Genomic DNA, 17,971 nt, shown 5'->3' on the forward strand with positions numbered 1-17,971 from the left:
TGGGCCAGCTCTCCCACTCCTATCAGGGGAATGCAGTAGAGTCTATAAATAGTGATAGCTTAAACCCAAACCAAGACTTGGGACACTCTGCAAAATGGAAAGGGCCTTGGACTCTGCCACTTACTAGCTTTATGACCTTGGGTAAGTCACTCCCCCTTCTCTGGGCCTCAGTTTCCTCGTCTGAAAAATGAGGGCATTGAAGTAGGTGATCTCTAAGATCTCTTTCAACTCTCAAGCCCTGTGCCCCCCCCCCTCCTGGAGATGCCTTCCCATTGACCATAGGAGGTCCTAGGGCCCCTGGGGGACAGTGCTAATGGAGTAAGTGACTGAAATTGGAACTGAGAAGTAAGGCGAGAGAAATAGCTTTGTCAGCTGCCTCCCACACGGCACTTTCCAATTTTAGCTTCCTAAGGGCCCCAGGCAGCCACGGCATTCCTGCAAGGGTCTTGGGAAGTGTATGCGTGGGTGTGTGTAGGGGCCACCATCGATAATGCCCCCTCCCCCGCCGCCCTGGCCCTCATCCAGACTGATTGTAGGGACTGAAGGGACACTGAAGGAAGGGGTATGTGGATGTTCCATCTTGGGGACCTGGGCACCAGATCCAAGACACCCCCTTGCCGCAGCTGCCCCTGCCCTTACAGCCTCCCAGCCTGCTTCTGCCCCAGACTTGGTTGCGTTACAGATAGGACGCATATTGTGGGATGGGGAAGGGGGATAGATACTGGGGTTCCTAGTTTGTTTCTCCTGAGTCCCCCTCCCAGCCTGCAGGTCCCCGACACCCAAAGAGCTAGAAGGGCTTCTAGTCTAGCAAGGGCATGCATTGCCTTGGCACTGACCTTGAGAAAGCTGCTGGTGCCCCCTTGGCACAGTCCCCAGAGAGCATCCCAGGGGAGCCACAAGCGGGGTGAGGGGAAGGGGAGGGGAGCAAACAGTGCTGAGCCCAGGAAATGGGGGGGGAGTTGGCACCTGGGTGTCCGTCTGTTCCTCTGTCCCTCTGTCCAGCTGTGGGTCCAGCAGGGCCGGGCTGAGCCCCTGGGAGGGGGGGTGCGCTGGCACTAGAGATGACTGTGTCTGTCTGTCCAGCAGTGGGTCCAGTAGGGCTCTGGGGACCCTAGGCAAGGGGTGTGTCTGGCCCCTGGGTCCCCACTCCCTCCCAGCCCAAAGAGGAAGCTGAGCTGAGCTGTGAGTGGAGCCCAGGCTGCAGAGAACTGGTGTTCACCCAGCTCAGCTCTGCAGAGAGGGGGTTGGTTAGGAAGCTGCCAGTCACAGCCTGGCTGCAGGAGAGGCCAGGGCAGAGCCTCAGGGATTTTTCAGGGGCGGGGGATGTGGGTATGGGGTGAGAAGGAGATTGCAGGTTCTGGGAGAGAAGGCTTTAGTGGAATTATAGCATAGAATTTAGAACTGGACGGCACCAAGATATATAACCCAAACCCCTTATTTCACAAAGAACCAAACAGAGAGTGGTGACTTACCCAAGATCACACAGGTAAGTAGAATGTAACTGGACAAGCAGTCTCAGGTCGTCTGACTTGCAGCTGGGGGCCATGTTTGAGGTTTAGACCCTTCCCCAGGTCTGCTGTGACTTTGATGAGTCAGGGCAGACTCATCATGACCTTCCTGTCAATCTATCCATGCCACTGGTCAGTGCCTAGCCCCTCACCTTTCCACCCCCAATATCTGCTCTGTCAAAGGGGCTGGGTGTTCCAAGGCCCTTGGCCTGAAATGACCTCTCCTTTCTGTACTGCAGCCTCACTTCCTCTAGGAAGGCTTCCAGGTCCAATCCCACTATTCAATCGTAAAATGTTGATTCTAAAAGGAACCTTTAAAAAAATAAATAAATAAAAGGGACCTTGGTGACCATCCAATATGATCCTTTAATTTTGTTGTTTTAGAGGAGACAAATGGGAAATGACTAGTCTAAGGTCACAGAACAAGGCAGTTTGTTCTTGGACTGTGATCTATGGTCTCCCTGGTTTCTCATGTTCTATTGTCTCCTACCTCAATATTCATTGTCTATGGCCTTGTTCTGCTTCTCCAATAGCCTAGATGTTCCGTAAGAGTTTCCCCATAAGACTAAGTTATCCTTAGGAGGTAGGGAAAGCCTTATTGCTCTTCTCAGCCTCTGTTCTATATCAAATTAGTTAGCCGAGTGTTGGGAGCCCCAGTTTGGGCCTCAATGGCTCAAAGAGATTGAATAATATCATAGAAAAAGCTCTGGGGGCAGCTAGGTGGCCCAGTGGATAGAACTCTGGCCTTGGAGTCAGGAGGACCTGAGCTCAAGTCCAGCCTCAGACACTTGACACTTACTACCTGTGTGACACTGGGCAAGTCACTTAACCCCACTGCCTAGCCAAAAAAAAAAAAAAAGGAAAAAGCTCTGGATTTGGTATCAAAGAACCTGGGTTTGAACCTGGCTCTGTTACCTGGAGCAAGTCATGTCCTTTCTCTGGGCCTCAGTTTCAATATTTGTAAAATGGGGGCAAGAGTATTTGGCATTCTTTACTCCATTCATGACAAGTATGGGGGTGAAGGTCACCCCTACACCCTGAGGTCTAGGGAGAGGGAGTATATTGGTACAGAAGCATAGCACCAGGGGTCTGTTGGGAGTGCTAGGAATGTTACCCTGGAGAACACTTGGGAAGGGGTAAGAGAGAGAGGTGACTGCTAGATTTGAATACCTGAAGGGATGAAGTTTATTTTGTAGGACTTCAGACGACAATGGGAAAAGCAGCAGGTTTAGGGCATCCATGGTCCTGTTAGTTACCACTGTGTGAATGGAGCAAAGCCCTTCCCTGTAAAATTAAAAAGTGGCCCTAGACCTCTAGGGTTAGCTCTGAGATCCTCTGGTCTTGTGATCCTACAAACCAAGACCAGTGGATAGAAATTAGAGAGAGGCAGGCTTCCTTGACTATGAGAAAGAACTTCTTAACCCTGAAAGCTGACCCAGAGATCTTCAAGCAGAGACTGAATGAGGATGTGTCAGGCAGGTTTTAGAAGAGATTCTGCCTCAGTTACATCCTGAGAGCTCTTCCAGATCTGAAGTTCCATGATTCTATGTGATGGCTAACAACTAGGTGGAAAGAGAGGAGACAGAAAAGCTGCAAATACAGATACAAGATCCCAGGAGGCGGGGTCATTTAACACAAGGACATACAACTTCCCAATACCTCAAAAGCCCTTGAAGGTGCTGCCCAATGCTATAACTGATGCTCATAGGTATGACACTGAGTCATTCAGAAAAGCCTAAATATAAGGAGGTCTCTGGAGACATAGTAGATCTATAGATCCTTTCTTTCTTCCTTCTTTCCTTTTCTTCTCCTTCTTCTCTTCCTCCTCCTCCTCCTTTTTTCTCTTCCTTCTCTTATTTCTTCTTCTCCTTGTTCATCATCTTCTCCTCCTTTCTTCTCTTTCTTCTCCTCCTGTTTCTTCTTCTCCTTCACCACCACCACCACCACCATCATCTTTTTCTTCTCCTCCTCCTCCTCCTCCTCTTCCTCCTCCTCCTCTTCCTCCTCCTCCTTCTCTCTCTTTCCCTCTCTCTCTCTCTCTCTCTCTCTCTCTCTCTCTCTCTCTCTCTCTCTCTCTCTCTCTCTCTCTCCCTCTCCCTCTCTCTCTCTCCCCCTAGGTAAAGGTGATAAAGTCATAGAGTGCTGGACCTGGAATTAGGAGGGCTTGGCTTTGAATCCCACCTGAGATACTGAGCAAATCACTTGGTCTTTCTGTGATTCAATTTTCTCATCTGCAAAGTGAGGAGGGGGTAGGACTCAACAACCTCCAAGATCCCTTAGAACCTCAAACCTGTGGGTGCCCAAATCTTAGATTTAGAGCTAGAAGGGGCCTTGGAGGTTTTTGAATCTGATTCTTTCACTTTGCAGATGTAGTAGAGATAGTGAGAAAAATGAGAGAGAGAGAGAGAGAGAGAGAGAGAGAGAGAGAGAGAGAGAGAGAGAGAGAGAGAGAGAGAGAGATTTAAGATAGAGATATCAATCAACAAACGTGTATTGAGTACTATGTGCTAGGCATCAAGGAAGACAAAGACAAAAAACAATCCTTGCCCCCATGGAGTCTACATTCTGTTAGGATAAATAACCTGAGAGAGAGGGAAGGTGAGTAGTAGAATAGGGGAGAGAGGACCTTTCATGAAATTTCTTTTAGCTTTCCTCTAACAACACCTAGCACAATGCCTTGCAAACAGTAGATTCCCAGCAGCACTGATTGATGGATGGTGACTGTAACGGAATCCTGGTGGAGAGGAGCCCAGAAGCTCCGACTCTGAGGCCTCCATCCCATTCTCCTGGGTGCCCAGCTGGCAGCCACATGACCTCACCCGAGTGCTGGCACCCATTCTGGGGGTGCAGAGTCATTCTCTCATCCACCGGTATTTCAGTTCTTCATGAATTCCCCATGTCTTCTTGTCCCTGACTCCTTCCACAGCTCCTTACAGACATCCTGCCATTCTGTTAATTAAGATTTGGCAGAACTCTGTGAAATCCATAGAGGCCAGGCCCCATTACCTACTTCCTGCATCATGGAGCTCCAATTTGTAAACCTGGGAACATAAATTGAACATTTATTCTACACGATGTCAGTGCCTTGATGTGCCCTGATGTCAGCCGTGTCAGCTGCTGTAAATGTCTCCAGCTTTTAGACTTTTTAAGGTATATCTACCTGGATGTAATAGAGTGGGTGAATTGGCCTTAGAAAAGTTCATCTCTGGGAATATTTTATGGAAATTACACAGTCATTTATTAAGTGCTTACTGGCCTTAGAAAAGTTCATCTCCAGGAATATTTTCTGGAAATTACACATTATTAATTTAACAAGCCTTTATTAAGTGCTTACTGGGTGTATAGCACTGGGCTGGGAGAGATATGAAATTTAGATTTAAAATATAGCCCCTGCCCTTATGGAACTCACAGTCTTGTATAGATGCAAGACACAAATAGATAACTTTATTATTGAAAACAACATGAGAAGTGCATTACAGAGATGTGAAGAGGTAAGGGGGCTTCCAAGGAGAAGGTCATTGCCAACAAGAGGGGACAAGGAGGGTTTCCTGGAGGTGGCATTTGGGTTGGATAGGCATTCACCAAGGGAAGGAGAGGGAAGACAGCTGGCCTAAAAAGTGATGGCATAGGATGGAGGGATAAAGTACTTACTATGTACCCAAGACTAGGAGGAGTGCAGATACCAGTAATTGTTCATTACTCCCTGAGTGATAAAAGAAAGGTGAGGAAAATCTTCTAAAATTGATTATCAATGGGGTAGTTCAGCAAGGAGGAAATCAGCCCCTGGGGTTTTTTTTGTTTGTTTGTTTGTTTGTTTTGTGTGAGGGAAGGTGTTTAGATCTATTGAGGACATAGGGATTAATAGCCTGGCTCTAAGTGGAGTGAATGTATTGTGTTAAGTCGTTTATGGGTATCCAAGTATGGATTCCCAGGGTGTTATTTTCCCCTGAGATGAACCTTGATTCAGAAAGCGTGGGGAGAATAAGGTATTAGAGTCTTCCCATTGGAACAATTCCAATATCTAGGAAACAATTAATATCTCTAAAAGATGGTATATCTGAATGGCATAGGCCTAAGCCATCACTTGTCTGGGGAAAAGTGCATGGGGATTGAAGGCTGCAAACAGATCTGCAGTTTGGAAATTGACTGAGTTTAGGGTAAGTCTTTAACAGGGAAGTGAGAGATATAGCTCACATTTAAGACACAAGAGTCACATATAATTTGGCTAAAGGGTGGAGGGCATAGAGAGGAGCCATATGATACAAAGTGGAGAAAGTTGGGTAGCACTAGATTGGGAGGGTCTTGAATGCAGTGCAAAGAAGCTGGAGCTTTATGTTGTTGGCAATAGGGAACCACCAAACATTTTTGAGGAAAATGACTGTGTGTGAGAAAAAATTATTTTGTGTGTGTGTATGGTTTTTTTTCCTTTTGTTCTGTTTTTTCTTTTACAATATGACTAATGTGGAAATAATGTTTTATACAATTTCACATGTATAACCTACATCAGATTTCTTACTGTCTTGGGGAGCGAGAAAGGGAGGAAAATTTGGAACTCAAAATCTTATAAAAAATGAATGTTGAAAATTGCCTTTACATGTAATTTTAAAAAATAAAATGCTATTTACATTTTAAAAAAGAAAGTTCAGGCACCATACAGCCTGGGAGGATAATTTTTCTTTTATATTCCCTTTTAGTGACCTCCTCTTAATGGGTTATTTCTGAATTTGTCTTTTTTTTTTTTCTTATAGTCTGACTGGTATGGCGCAGGCAAAAAGAAACCCAGGACTCCATGATTCCAATACATTGTGTGAGACAGAAGCTGATCCATGCTGGCTTACACTGCACTACAGGGACATTAGCATTCCGACTAACATCCTACCCCAGTTCACTGTCTCTCTTAAGTCCTGTACAGCTGAGGCTTTCACACTCCAAACTTAGCCAAGCAACCCACCACCTCACTCTTTGATGTCATTATAAGGCACAATCCAAACACTGTCTTCACAATTCCCAGCTCTCTCTTCTCAAGCTTCCTGGTCGGCTTCTCACCTTCCAAAGGGACTCATGCAGAGCTGACATTTTTAGAGCATATGTGATGTGTGGAGATGGGGGCGGCTTTGGGAGGGGGCGCTAAATGATCTCTAAGTACCTTCCAACTCTAACCTGTGATTCTTAGCTAGAAATGTCTAAACAATTACTAACACAAATTCTGCTCTATTGAAAGACTTGTCAGAAGCTCCCACTCCTGTGGGGTGTCCCCATAAGTAATGGGAAAGACAGGGCAGGTATTAAAGTTTGCCTGGGAAAATTTCTTGTCCAACTTTCACCATTGCAGGAGCAGTTCCAAAAGGGAATGGATGAGTGCAATTCCAAGGGGGGGTGTGTGTGCTTGGGATACTAGGAAATAGACAGGGGGCCGATATATTCACTATCAGAAGGTTTGGAAGCTAACCCGAGGGCTATGAGTGCCGCACCATGGAAGGAAAGGCAGTAAGTAGGTGCCTGTTCCTTACGTGCTGCTAATAAAGCTATTCCATGTTTAGTGCTTTGACAGTCTGATGCTTATAAAGGGCTGGGTATCCTTAGTGACTTAAACCAGATTCTGCTCTTCCAACATGGAGGCAATAAAACAAAGAAACAACTATTATAGATCAACACCCAAACTTGAACCAAGTCCATCTGTTGGAGGAGACCTTCCCTGGACTGATACCCAGTAATTACTCATATAACAGCTAAATCAGTATGCCTCACACCAAAAGTAGGCAATGAAATTAGTTCTGTCAGACCTCATTGACAGACCTCCAAATTAACTCTATGTGTATGTGTGTGTGTGTGTGTGTGTGTGTGTGTGTGTGTGTGTGTGTCCAATATTATTTATGGGTACTCTTATCCAATCCTGTTACATAGGCTTGCCCAGGAGAGATCTTTGGGGCACCTGCCAAAAAAGAAGGGAACGAAGATTTGGAATTAGTTTCATCTAGGGTTAGTATGTAAACGAGGACACTTAACCTGTTTTGTTCCTCTAAACAGGTTAAACACCATCCTGGCAATCTGGTTGAGACCATTATAGTCACAGAGCCAGTCCTTCCCCAGCCCATCCCCCACAACAGACACATTGTGCCAAGGGAAACTCCCTGTCAGTTCACCACTGAATCTTCCCCCATTACCAACGCAGGTTGCCAGAATTAGAATCAGTGTGCCTTTGGATTTGCTGATGAGGTTGTGGACCAGTTTTACCATTTCCCTAAAGGAAAGTTGCCACTCTGGAACTGTCACATCTAGGTTTTCTGTGGGAGCATCTGAATTTCATGGTACCAAGCATCTGTCCATTTTTATCTATGCTTGGACCTCATTTAGCACATGTTCTGTACTTCTCCACAATACTTACATAATGTCACGTTTAATAGACATATCTGTGTTCGTATCTTATGTGATCTTAGAGACCATCTTGTCCAATTGTTCTTAACCTGGGATCCCCAGACTTCTATCAGACCCCCAAGGGGTCCATGAACTTGGATGGGAAAAATATTACCAGTTTAATATAATTGGTTTTCTCTGCAATCCTGTGTATTTTGTTTGGGGTATTTAAAAACATTATTCTCAGAAGGGTCCATAGGCTTTGCCAGCCTGCCAAAGGGGTCCATCACACACACACACACACACACACACACACACATACACACACACAGGTCAAGAACCCTCAATCTAGTCCAACTTCCTTATTTTATAGAGGAAGAACCAAAGCCCAGAGTAGTTAAGTGACTTGCCTGACATCACACAGCCAGGATTTGAACCAGTTCCTCAGACTTCAGATTCAGTGCTGTTTGCATTATGAGCCCAATGAATGCAGAGGTCTTCGCAGAATCCCTAAATTGGAAGGACCTCTAGTCACCTAGCTCTATCTATGATGAAACAAGAATCCCATCTACAAAAGCCAGTGTCTGTGTGAAGTGTTCCAATGAAAGGGGTCCCATTCCTTCCAGAGGCCAACCACTCTATCTGGGCAGCTCTCATGGTTTACCTAAACTCTCTATGTACAACCTGCAACAAGCGTTTAATGTCTGTTGATTACTGAATGAATGAATGAATGAATGAGAAGGGTAGCTTCTCCGTGGTTGGCTTCTGGCTCGTCACCAGGACCACCCTCTTTATGACTTCCAAAACCAATGCTAAATTTAGTTTTCACTCAGTTTGCTCCTGTTCTGATCTTCAGATAATGACAGGGGCAAGTCACTGCTGAAAAGAGGCCCTGACAACCCTTCCTAGCTGGAAAGGGGCCTTCTGAGGTCACCACCATTCTGCCTCCCCCCCTACCCAATGCATCAGGTTGATGCCGAAAGGCTGAAAGGACAGGACTGCTCAGTGGGCTCTAGGAGTGGCCCTGCTGAAGAGTCCTGCGTGGCTGCTGTTTCACCCTGAGATTATATGGCTGTTGTAGAAGATCCCTGTTCTTTGCAGGGGGCTGGGAAGGGAGGTTGGGTAGCTGCAGGAATGAGGAAGAAGGAAGTAGAGACTGATCTGTCTTCACCTAGGACCTTTTCCCAAAGCCGACCGTTTCACATAAGAGCACCCACTGCACCTGGCTTTCCCAACCCAAGGGCTTCCACTAGGAAAAGGGCCATAAGATTAAAGATTATGCAGCTAAAAGGAGCCTCACCAATCATCTGGTTCAACTCCCTCCTTTTCAAAGAGGGCAGGACCACCAAGGCAAGGTGACTGACTCAGCTGTGTCACACACAGAGTAGACGGCAGAGCTGGCATTTTGAACCCAGGGCCTCTGACTTCTAAGTGCATCAGCCATTCCATTGTGTCACATGGGGGTACCTAGGAGCAGGGAGGGGGAGATGCCTAGAGAAGCAGTACAGTGAGCAAAGTGGAAAGAATAAAGGATTTGAAGTCAGAGGACCTGGGACAAAGGCATGGGATTAAGAACTGGAAGAGACCTTAAACATTAGTCCACTTCTCCTTTTTACACCTGAAGAAACTGAGGCCCAGAAAGAAGGGGACTCGCCCAAGGTCACAAGGCTAGTAAAGGGCAGAGCCCCAGTAGAAACCGGGTACTCCGATTCAAAGTCCAACGCTCTTCTTTCCAAATGAATTGAATTATTGAATTATAGACTTATTTCTTATCCCAAGGGTTATATTATAAAGTTGTAGGTCAGATGCAGTTTGTATCAGGTAAAGGGGGACCTCTTGAAGACATGTATTGAAACTTGTACTGGCCTCTCCCCTTCTTTTCCTCCACGTCTGCTTCTAATGCTCACCAGAAAGTCCGTGGGCTCTCAACAAATGCTCCCTTCACTATCTACAAATGCTTCCATACCCCACAAGCCTACCTGCCCTCTCCTTCTCTGGGCCTCAGATGTTTCTTCTATAAAATAAGGGGATGGGGGACTAGATGGTCTTTTAAAGATGGAACTTTATGGCTCCTTCCAGCTTGAAATTCTATGATCCTGGCTTCCTGCAGTACCGCCAGTGGAAACCCGCTCTACGCCTTGTCAGAGGAGAGCACCAGGGAGCTGCCCAAAACCATCAATGATGCTGGGTTTCTGTCCTCCACCCTCTCAGGCTCCTGATACAGAGGTATGGTGGAAGAGATCCTCAAAGTGGGAAGGTCCATTCCAAGGCCAAACTTTGTGATTAGATGGGTCTCAGGGGCTCTCTGAGGATCAGAGGATCATAGGTCCTAGAACAAAGTAAAAGGGCCCTCAGAGATAACCTGTAGCCTTGAAGCCGCATGTGGCCCTCTAGGTCCTCAAGTGCAGCCCTTTGACTGAATCCAAACTTACAGAACAAATCCTCTAGTCCCACCCCCTCATTTTACAGATATGGAAACTGAGGCCCAGAGAAAGGATATTAGATTTGCTCCATTAGGGTGTGATTTCCTTGAGTGCAGGGACTATCTTTTGCTTATTTTTATAGTCCCAGCCTTTAGCACAGTGCCTAGCACATAGTAGGAACTTAATGTTTATTGATTGGTTAATATGTTTACACATGTATTTAGTTTCAAAGTTGGGCCCACGGAATCTGCTGCCCCTCTATTCAGGGCTCTTTCCACTATAGCCACACTGGGCATTTCACTAACTTGACAATGGCATCCAGAGTGGAGAGAACACTGGGTATGGAGTCAACAGAATGAAGCGTGGATTCTGGCTCTGCCATTTACCATTCCCGTGACCTCAGACAAGCCATCTCCTTTCTTGTGGTCTAAGTTTCTTCATCTGTAAAATGTGGCGTTTCCAAGATCCCTTCCACTCTGAAGCTACATTCCAGGGGCCCTTAGAACCCAAAATCTGAAGAAATGGTGACTATATAGGAAATTAAAGATCCTTCTCTCACAGTCTGATTTAATTTGATAAGCATTTATTAAAGGCCTATTATGGCCAGGGGCCTCTATGGAACCCCACCAAATGATACAAGTATAGAGGAAAATGACACAGTCCCTGCTCTCAAGCAGCTTACATTTCACTGATGATGTGGAAGAATGTAACACATATTCAAACAATGTGGTATAAAATAGAAAGTGATAATAGCAGAGAAGAGAATGGGGCAGATTTCCCTAGGGAAATCTGAAGATCATTTCCAGCTTTAGTAGTGATGGTGGTTGCTGGGGATGGAGAAGTGTGAATCCAAATCGGGTCGGGGAAGCTTCATCGATCCGACATTTGAGATGTGCCTTCAGAGAAAGATTTCAATGGGTAGAAATGAGGAGGAAGTGGTGGGGGGAGGGAATAGCTGGAGTGAAGACATGGAGGCAGGAGAGGGCAGGATGAGGTCGGGGAATAACTAGCCGTCCAGTCTGAGTGAGATGTAGTATGTAAAGAGAATGACTATGAAATAAGCCTGGAGAGGTAGCGGGCAGTCACATCGGGAAGGGCCTCCAAGGACCCGCCTAGAAACTTCATTGCCTGAAGACAATGGGGAACCACCAAAGGGTTTTGAGCAGGAGAGTGATGGTCAGAACAGTCTATTAGGAAGATTAATTCTTCCATTATGGCAACCTCAACTGAGAGGTCATTTAGGGATTATAATAGAAACAACAAAATACAAACATCGTGCAGATTTCATGTTCCACGGATCCCTGAGTGGGTCATTACCAGGCTCTTATCACCCCTGTACCACTTTCCCAAAGGACTTACCTGCTGGGCCAAGGACTTGTCTCTAGGCACTAAGAAATGAAACCTATTTGGAAGGGTGGGCTTGGGCTAAATGTCTGCCTTATGGGTTTTCATTTGGAGTTTTGAGGCTATTTGGAATTAGTCAAAACAATAAATGAATGTGCTACAAAAAAAAAAAGCCTGGGATAGTGGAAAGATTGTTGTAAACTGAGAAGCCCTATCCAATTAATCTTTCATGTTATCTGCCAGAATATTCTTCTTCTTCTTCTTCTTCCCATAGCATTACCCTGTCCAAAAGCTTTCAGTGTCTCCCTACTGTCTGTAGGGCAAACTATAAATCCCTCTGCCTGGCCTTCAAGGTCTTTGTGATCTGGTTCCAACTCACCTTTCCAGCATTACTGTATATTACAGCCCAGCACACACTCAGTGCTCTAGCCAAACTGGACTACTGGACTCCCAGGTTCTTTCCTGGTGCCATCTTGCCTTCTCCTGCCTCCAATTCCTGGAATGTATTCTCTCCTCACATTTGTTTCTTGAAATCCCTCTCTTCCTTCTACTTCTTCCCTCTCCACCTCTCACCAATCAGCCTTTTAAGTAAAAGTGCCTTCTGGCTGCCATCTCAGACTTTCCTAGTGCGCTCTGTATGGATTCTTCCTTTGCCCCTTAGCTCACATTTCTCCCAGTACCATATTTGTGTGAGTGGTGTATGCCATCTGTGTGTTAGGCTACCGGCCACAAAGGCAAGGGGCTATACTGTTTTTCATCTCTGTATCCTTAGTCTTAAGCATACGGCCCTGTATACAATAAGCACTCAATGAATGCTTGTTTAATTTAATTGAAACAAATTCTAGTCCCAACACTTTTTAGTCATGTGTCCTTGGACAAGGAGGATCATCCATCCCTCCCAGGGTTAAAATGAGCCTCAAATGAGATGACGGCAGTAAAAGCACTTTGTGAACAGGGCAACATGATATGGTGACCTGGGAGTCAGGAGACCTGGGTTTAAATTTAACTCTATCACTTATGGTTCTATGACCTTGGGCAAGTCCCTTTCCCCCTCTGGGGCTCAATTTCCTCTTCTGTCACAGGAGATTGGACTCCATTATCTCTAAGGCCATTTTGTACTTTAAAATCCTATGATCCCAGCATCTTATACAAGCAGCTATTATCATAGCCTCTTGGGTAGGATGACCTTGAATATTATGCATCCTAGAGTTTTATGAAGTAAGTACTTCATGAGCTCTTCCCATACTATGATGGGATTCCAAAACCACTTGGGTTGTCATAGTCTCGCCCTGAGGGATTCGGCCTTCACTGACTTCACCTTGGACGTATTCATTTTTAATGGCACCATCACACAGAAAGGGGATGTGGACCAGGGCCCACTCCCCATCCCCAATCCTGTTCCTTCTCCATTTGCAATTCTCCAAGTGATGCAAAAGGACAAGCAAAACCTGAGGCTATGTGACTAGAGGGCAGGAAGATCCTGGCAGCGTCCAGGCTGCCTGGAGGAGGGAGGCCTGCTCTGCCTCCCCACTTCCTTGCCCAGGGTGCTGACTGGAGGGCTGGCCATTCGGGTTTTCACATTTGTTGCTGCCGCAGGGCCTGCAGGAAGATCTGCTTCACTTGGTTCATGGTCTCATGGTACAGCCTGAAGTCTTCCTCCTTCACCTTCAGGATGTTGCTCATGGTGGCCTTCAAGGCTTCGTTCTCTTCGGCCTGGATCAAAAGTCTACACAGATACAAATGCAAAGCAGAACTGACCTTTCAAACAAGACGCATTGGGAAGAGGATGGGCCTAGGAGCAGGAAATACCTGAGTCGGAAGCTCAGATTGGACACTTGCTGGGGGGGAAGGGGTGTGGCAGCTGGAGGGAAAAGACTTTTAAAGGACCTTCTGGGGCCTCGGCTTCTTCATCTGTAAATGGGGGTGATACTGGCACCTCCGGACTGAGAGGAAAGTGCTTTGTAAACTGGAAAGCTCTGCAGAAATGTGAATCCTCATTATTTCTGCAGAGCTCCTCAGGGCTCTCTCAGGCATAGTGTGGCCTTCTCAATTGTGGCCTGAAGGGAGTTAGGAATAGATACATCTCTAAAATCTCCTTCTCCCATCAGTCTCCAACTAGGACTTCAGTTCCTGCCATCAGGGGAATCAGGAGGTTGGGGATGGAGGCCTGGGCAACCAGTCTAGGATCGGAGCTATCTTGGGGGATGTGCTTTTCAGGTTTAAGTTAAACTCCTGATTACATTCTTTAATGGGGAAAGGAGGACCCCAACTCTACATATCTAAGGCTTGACTTTCTTTCTACCAGATACTAGTTCCACAATGAACACACACACACACACACACACACACACACACACACACACACACACACCCCAAATAGCGAAGAAACTCATTTATCTAAATTGACAGAAAAACGGCAGTCAGAGAAGGTAAAACTAGGAGAATATGCACCAGAGAATACAGAATAAAGGAGGTCTCCCAATGGGAGTGAAGTATCTCAGCTTAACCAGCGAGGAGTTCCACACCAGGGGGTTACGCAGGTTTACAAAGCACTTTCCTGACAACCACCCTATGAGGTAAGAGATATAACATTATCCCCATTTCACAGAGAAGGAAACTGATGTTCAGAGAAGAATGTGACCAAAAAGAACTAAAGAGCAAATAAAAGGACTAGAGGAGGCAATCTGGAATGGTCCACAGAGTGCTGAGCCTGAAGACAGAAGACTTGACTAAGAAACCCTTTTTAGACACTTAATAGCTGTGTGACCCTGGGCAAGTCATTCCTCCCCCCTCCCTGCCCCGTCAAAGCTCAGTTTCCTCATCTGTAAAAATGGGAATAAGTAGAATACTATGCTGCTGTTGAGTTGTGATCTCATTGGGGGTTTTCTTGGCAAAGATACTGGAGTGGTTTGCCATTTCCTTCTCCAGCTCATTTTACAGAGGAGAAAACTGAGGCCAATAAGGTAAAGTGACTTGCCTAAGGTCACATAGCTAGTAAGTGTCTGAGGCTGGATTTGATCTCAGGCTGTCTTCCTGACTCCGGCCTGGGTGCTTTGTGCACTATAGCACCACCTGGCCGCCTGAATAGTATAGCTATTCAGTCAAAGGGCTGCACTTGAGGACCTAGAGGGGCCACAGGTTCCCTGCCCAGAGCTAGTTGATAAGAATGCTGACCTGGGAATCAGGGCCACCTGAATGCAAATCCTGTTTCTAATGCTTACTGGTTGTGAGACCCAAGGCAAGTCATTAAGCCCGCCAGGGCTCCCAGACCACTCCCTAAGACCATGAGGTGCAAAATATGCTGCTGATCTGCTTTGGTAGAGAGGGTTTTCCCTTCTAGAAGCATCACATGGCAGTGAAATCACAGGCCTAGAATTAATAAAACAACAACAACAACTTGAACTAACTGGGTCCCATGGGTAGTGTAAGGCTAGGAGCTTGCAAACTAAAACAGGAGCTCCTCTTCAATTTGGGGATTATCATGGCCCACTCTAGTGGTTTCCAAGACTCAGAGAATAGAGTTCATTAACCAGCAGGACACAATCAGATATTACAAGTTGTGTTTTGTTCAGAGACAGTAGATGTGCTGAGATTAAAATCTTTCATCCAGCTACTTAGGGACTATTATGATGGCTAATTTTTCCAGAAATACTCTTGGAGAAGTGCTGGTGGCCATTTCAGACTCCCAGATGGAATCTCAGAAACCGTTCTGAGGAAGAGGAAAAGGAGTTGTCCAAAGACCTATGTGAGTACAAAGGGAACTCACTGACTGACGTAAGAGTTTGTGATGAGCAGGGGTGTAGTGGAAGGCCCCCTTCAAGTTCAGAATAAGGTTTGGTGAGGAAAGCTTTATACAACAAAGAGGGCTTGGGCTAATTTTTTCAAATCTGTACTGAGAAGAGAATGATTAAAGAGGGGATGGAAAAGATAGGAAAGTGACAACAGATGATGAAAAGAATGCAGAGGTGTTCAATTCTTGTGCTTCTCTTTTCTTTGTCAAGCTGAATGATCTTTGGACTGTAAAAGAGAATAGAAATGGCCAAAGGGAAGTTAACACTCCAGATAAGGCGAGGGATGGCAAGAGGGCATCAAGAGGCTCCTGAGTTCAAGTCACGAGGCCCAGATGAGCCACGTGGGGGAGGGGTACCCAAAGAACTGTCAGATCTGATCCCTGAGCTGCCAGCAATCTTTGAAAAATCCTGAGGGATGAGAGGCTGCAGGATTAGAGTGGGGCAGGCGCTGTCCTTAGTTTCAAGAAAGGAGGAGAGTGAAGCCTGCAAACTATACGCCAATGAACATGACTTTCTTGCTGGCAAATTTTTAGGGGCTGTTATTAAAGGGATGGCTCATGGGCATCTAAAAAGGAAACAGTGATCCCAAAGAGCCATCATGGCGTCTTTAAGACTTAACTAGTTTCCCTTTCGGATGGGGGGGGGTCACTAAACTGTCAGATCAGGGGAGGGCTGGAGAGATGGATTGCTAGGATCTGACAACGTTTTTCAGGTTCTTCTTGTGGGTCTGATGCTAGCCCAACAAAGGGACTTTAGAAGGTGGTGAATGTTGAGTCATCTCAGTCACGTCCAACTCTCCATGATCCCATTTGGGGTTTTCCTGGCAAAGATACTAGAGTGCTTTGCCATTTCCTTCTCCAGCCCATTTTACAGATGAGGAAACAGGCCAACAGGGTTAAGTGACTTGCCCAGGGTCATACAGCTAGTAAGTGTCTGAGGCTGGATTTGAACTCAGGAAGAGGATGGCACTCTATCCACTGCACCACCTAGCTGCCTGGTAAGATGGCGACTGGCCAGGCCCAAAGAATAATCATTAATGGCACAGTGTCTACTGGAAGACATCCTTTGGTAGAACAGCTCATTCCCTGGTAGAATACCTGATCTATGCTCTTTACCTTTTTTTTTTTTTAATCAAGGACTTGAATAAAGGCATGGATGTCATGCTTATAAAATGTGCAGATAATACAAAGCTGGGATGGATGGATATCTGATTCAAGAACTTTAGAATTGGGGCGGCTAGGTGGTGCAGTGGATAAAGCACCAGCCCTGGATTCAGGAGGACCTGAGTTCAAATCCAGCCTCAGACACATAACACTAGCTGTGTGACCCTCTGCAAGTCACTTAACCCCATTGCCAAAAAAAAAAAAAAGAACTTCAGAATCTAGGCTAGAGCACAGGGCCAAATAAGATGAAATAACAAGATGAAATTTAATTGAGGCAAATATAGAGTCTTACATTTGGGTTAAAAACAATCAGCTTTGCAAAAACAGCAACACTGGGAAGTTATGGTTAAAGAACCATTTGTCTGAAAAAGATCTGGAGGTTTTAGTGGACTGCAAGCACAATATAGGCCAACAGCATGATATGGCAACCGAAAATACTAATGTGATTTCAGGTACAACATCCAGAAAGAGGGAGATGACAGCCCTGTTGTTCTGGTCAGACTGCATCTGGAACATTGTCATCAGTTCTCTGGGGATCACATTTTAGGAAGGATATTAACAACCTGGAAAGCATCTGAAGGAATATAACTAGGACTATGAAGAGACTTGAACCCATGATATGTGAGGATCAGGTAAAGAAACAGCAGGTCTTTATCCCAGAGAAAAAGAGACGATAACAGCTAGCTTGGAGTATTCGAAGGAATGCAATGTAGAAAAAGGGTTAGATTTGTTTGTGTGACCCCAGAGGGAGGAAGCTATGGAGAACTGAAGGAGTGAGGGGCAGAAGTTACAGAGAAGGAGATGTAGGCTTAGGAAAGGACAATCTTGCTAACCATTAGATCTCTCCAAAAGCAGAATGGGCTGCCTTGGGAAGAATAGCATTCTCTCTCACTAGAGACCTTCGAGCAAGGCCAGACAATCACTTTGGGGGGATCTCATCGAGAATATCCTTGTTCAGGCAGAGGTTGGCCCAGATGACCTCTGAGGCCCTCTGCCATCTCTGGGATGCTGTGATTCTGTGTTTGGACCCTTTGCCATGATCCAGACACCACCATATGCCAGGTGACAATTGCTGGCATTACAAATATAGCCCCTGCTGACTGATCTTCCTTGTTTCATTCAAGTCCCAACAGATGGGTCCCTGATGAACAGATACAACTTTCTACAGGAAAGAGCAAACAATATGATAAAAGAGAAGTGAACAGAACAGATTACCTGGTGGTCAGCTCTTCTACCTGTGACTCCAGTGGCACCTCTGAGAGCTGACTCAAGGACAGGTCCCTCCTCTCACTCACATTTAGGTTATGTCTTGCATTGTTAGCAGGCAGTCCTGTGTAATCATATGAAAAGTAAATTCAGTGATCCCCCAAAGGCTGATTCTTATGCTT

At 45.9% G+C, this 17,971-nt stretch overlaps 2 protein-coding genes and 1 long non-coding RNA gene across 10 annotated transcripts in view; 1 reads left to right on the plus strand and 2 right to left on the minus strand.

The window, feature by feature from the left end:
* The window catches only part of HHATL (hedgehog acyltransferase like), a 21,080-nt gene extending 19,860 nt beyond the window's left edge, over positions 1-1,220 (minus strand). For 4 of the 8 annotated variants that reach the window (XM_078152414.1, XM_078152412.1, XM_078152413.1 and 1 more), the window contains exons 1-2: positions 967-1,220; positions 125-180 (exon numbers count right to left, since the gene is read on the minus strand). The gene's annotated coding sequence lies outside the window, so the exon portion shown is untranslated. The remainder of the gene's footprint in view (positions 1-124; positions 181-966) is intronic. The other 4 variants (XM_020999139.2, XM_020999138.2, XM_020999136.2 and 1 more) reach the window with 1 other exon arrangement.
* LOC110217015 (uncharacterized) lies at positions 379-17,798 on the plus strand. Its single transcript, XR_002326942.1, has 5 exons — positions 379-562; positions 9,942-10,088; positions 15,276-15,374; positions 17,036-17,215; positions 17,708-17,798. It is a non-coding gene; the product is annotated as an uncharacterized LOC110217015 (long non-coding RNA).
* The window catches only part of CCDC13 (coiled-coil domain containing 13), a 123,379-nt gene continuing 116,265 nt past the window's right edge, over positions 10,858-17,971 (minus strand). The window contains exons 15-16 of the mRNA XM_020999130.2: positions 17,799-17,913; positions 10,858-13,355 (exon numbers count right to left, since the gene is read on the minus strand). Coding sequence (XP_020854789.1) covers positions 13,205-13,355; positions 17,799-17,913 — 266 coding nt within the window. The 3' untranslated portion in view covers positions 10,858-13,204. The remainder of the gene's footprint in view (positions 13,356-17,798; positions 17,914-17,971) is intronic.

The sequence above is a fragment of the Phascolarctos cinereus genome, unplaced genomic scaffold, assembly GCF_003287225.1.
Source record: "Phascolarctos cinereus isolate Bilbo 61053 unplaced genomic scaffold, phaCin_HiC Scaffold_4;HRSCAF=312, whole genome shotgun sequence".
NCBI classification, from domain to species: Eukaryota; Metazoa; Chordata; class Mammalia; order Diprotodontia; family Phascolarctidae; genus Phascolarctos; species Phascolarctos cinereus.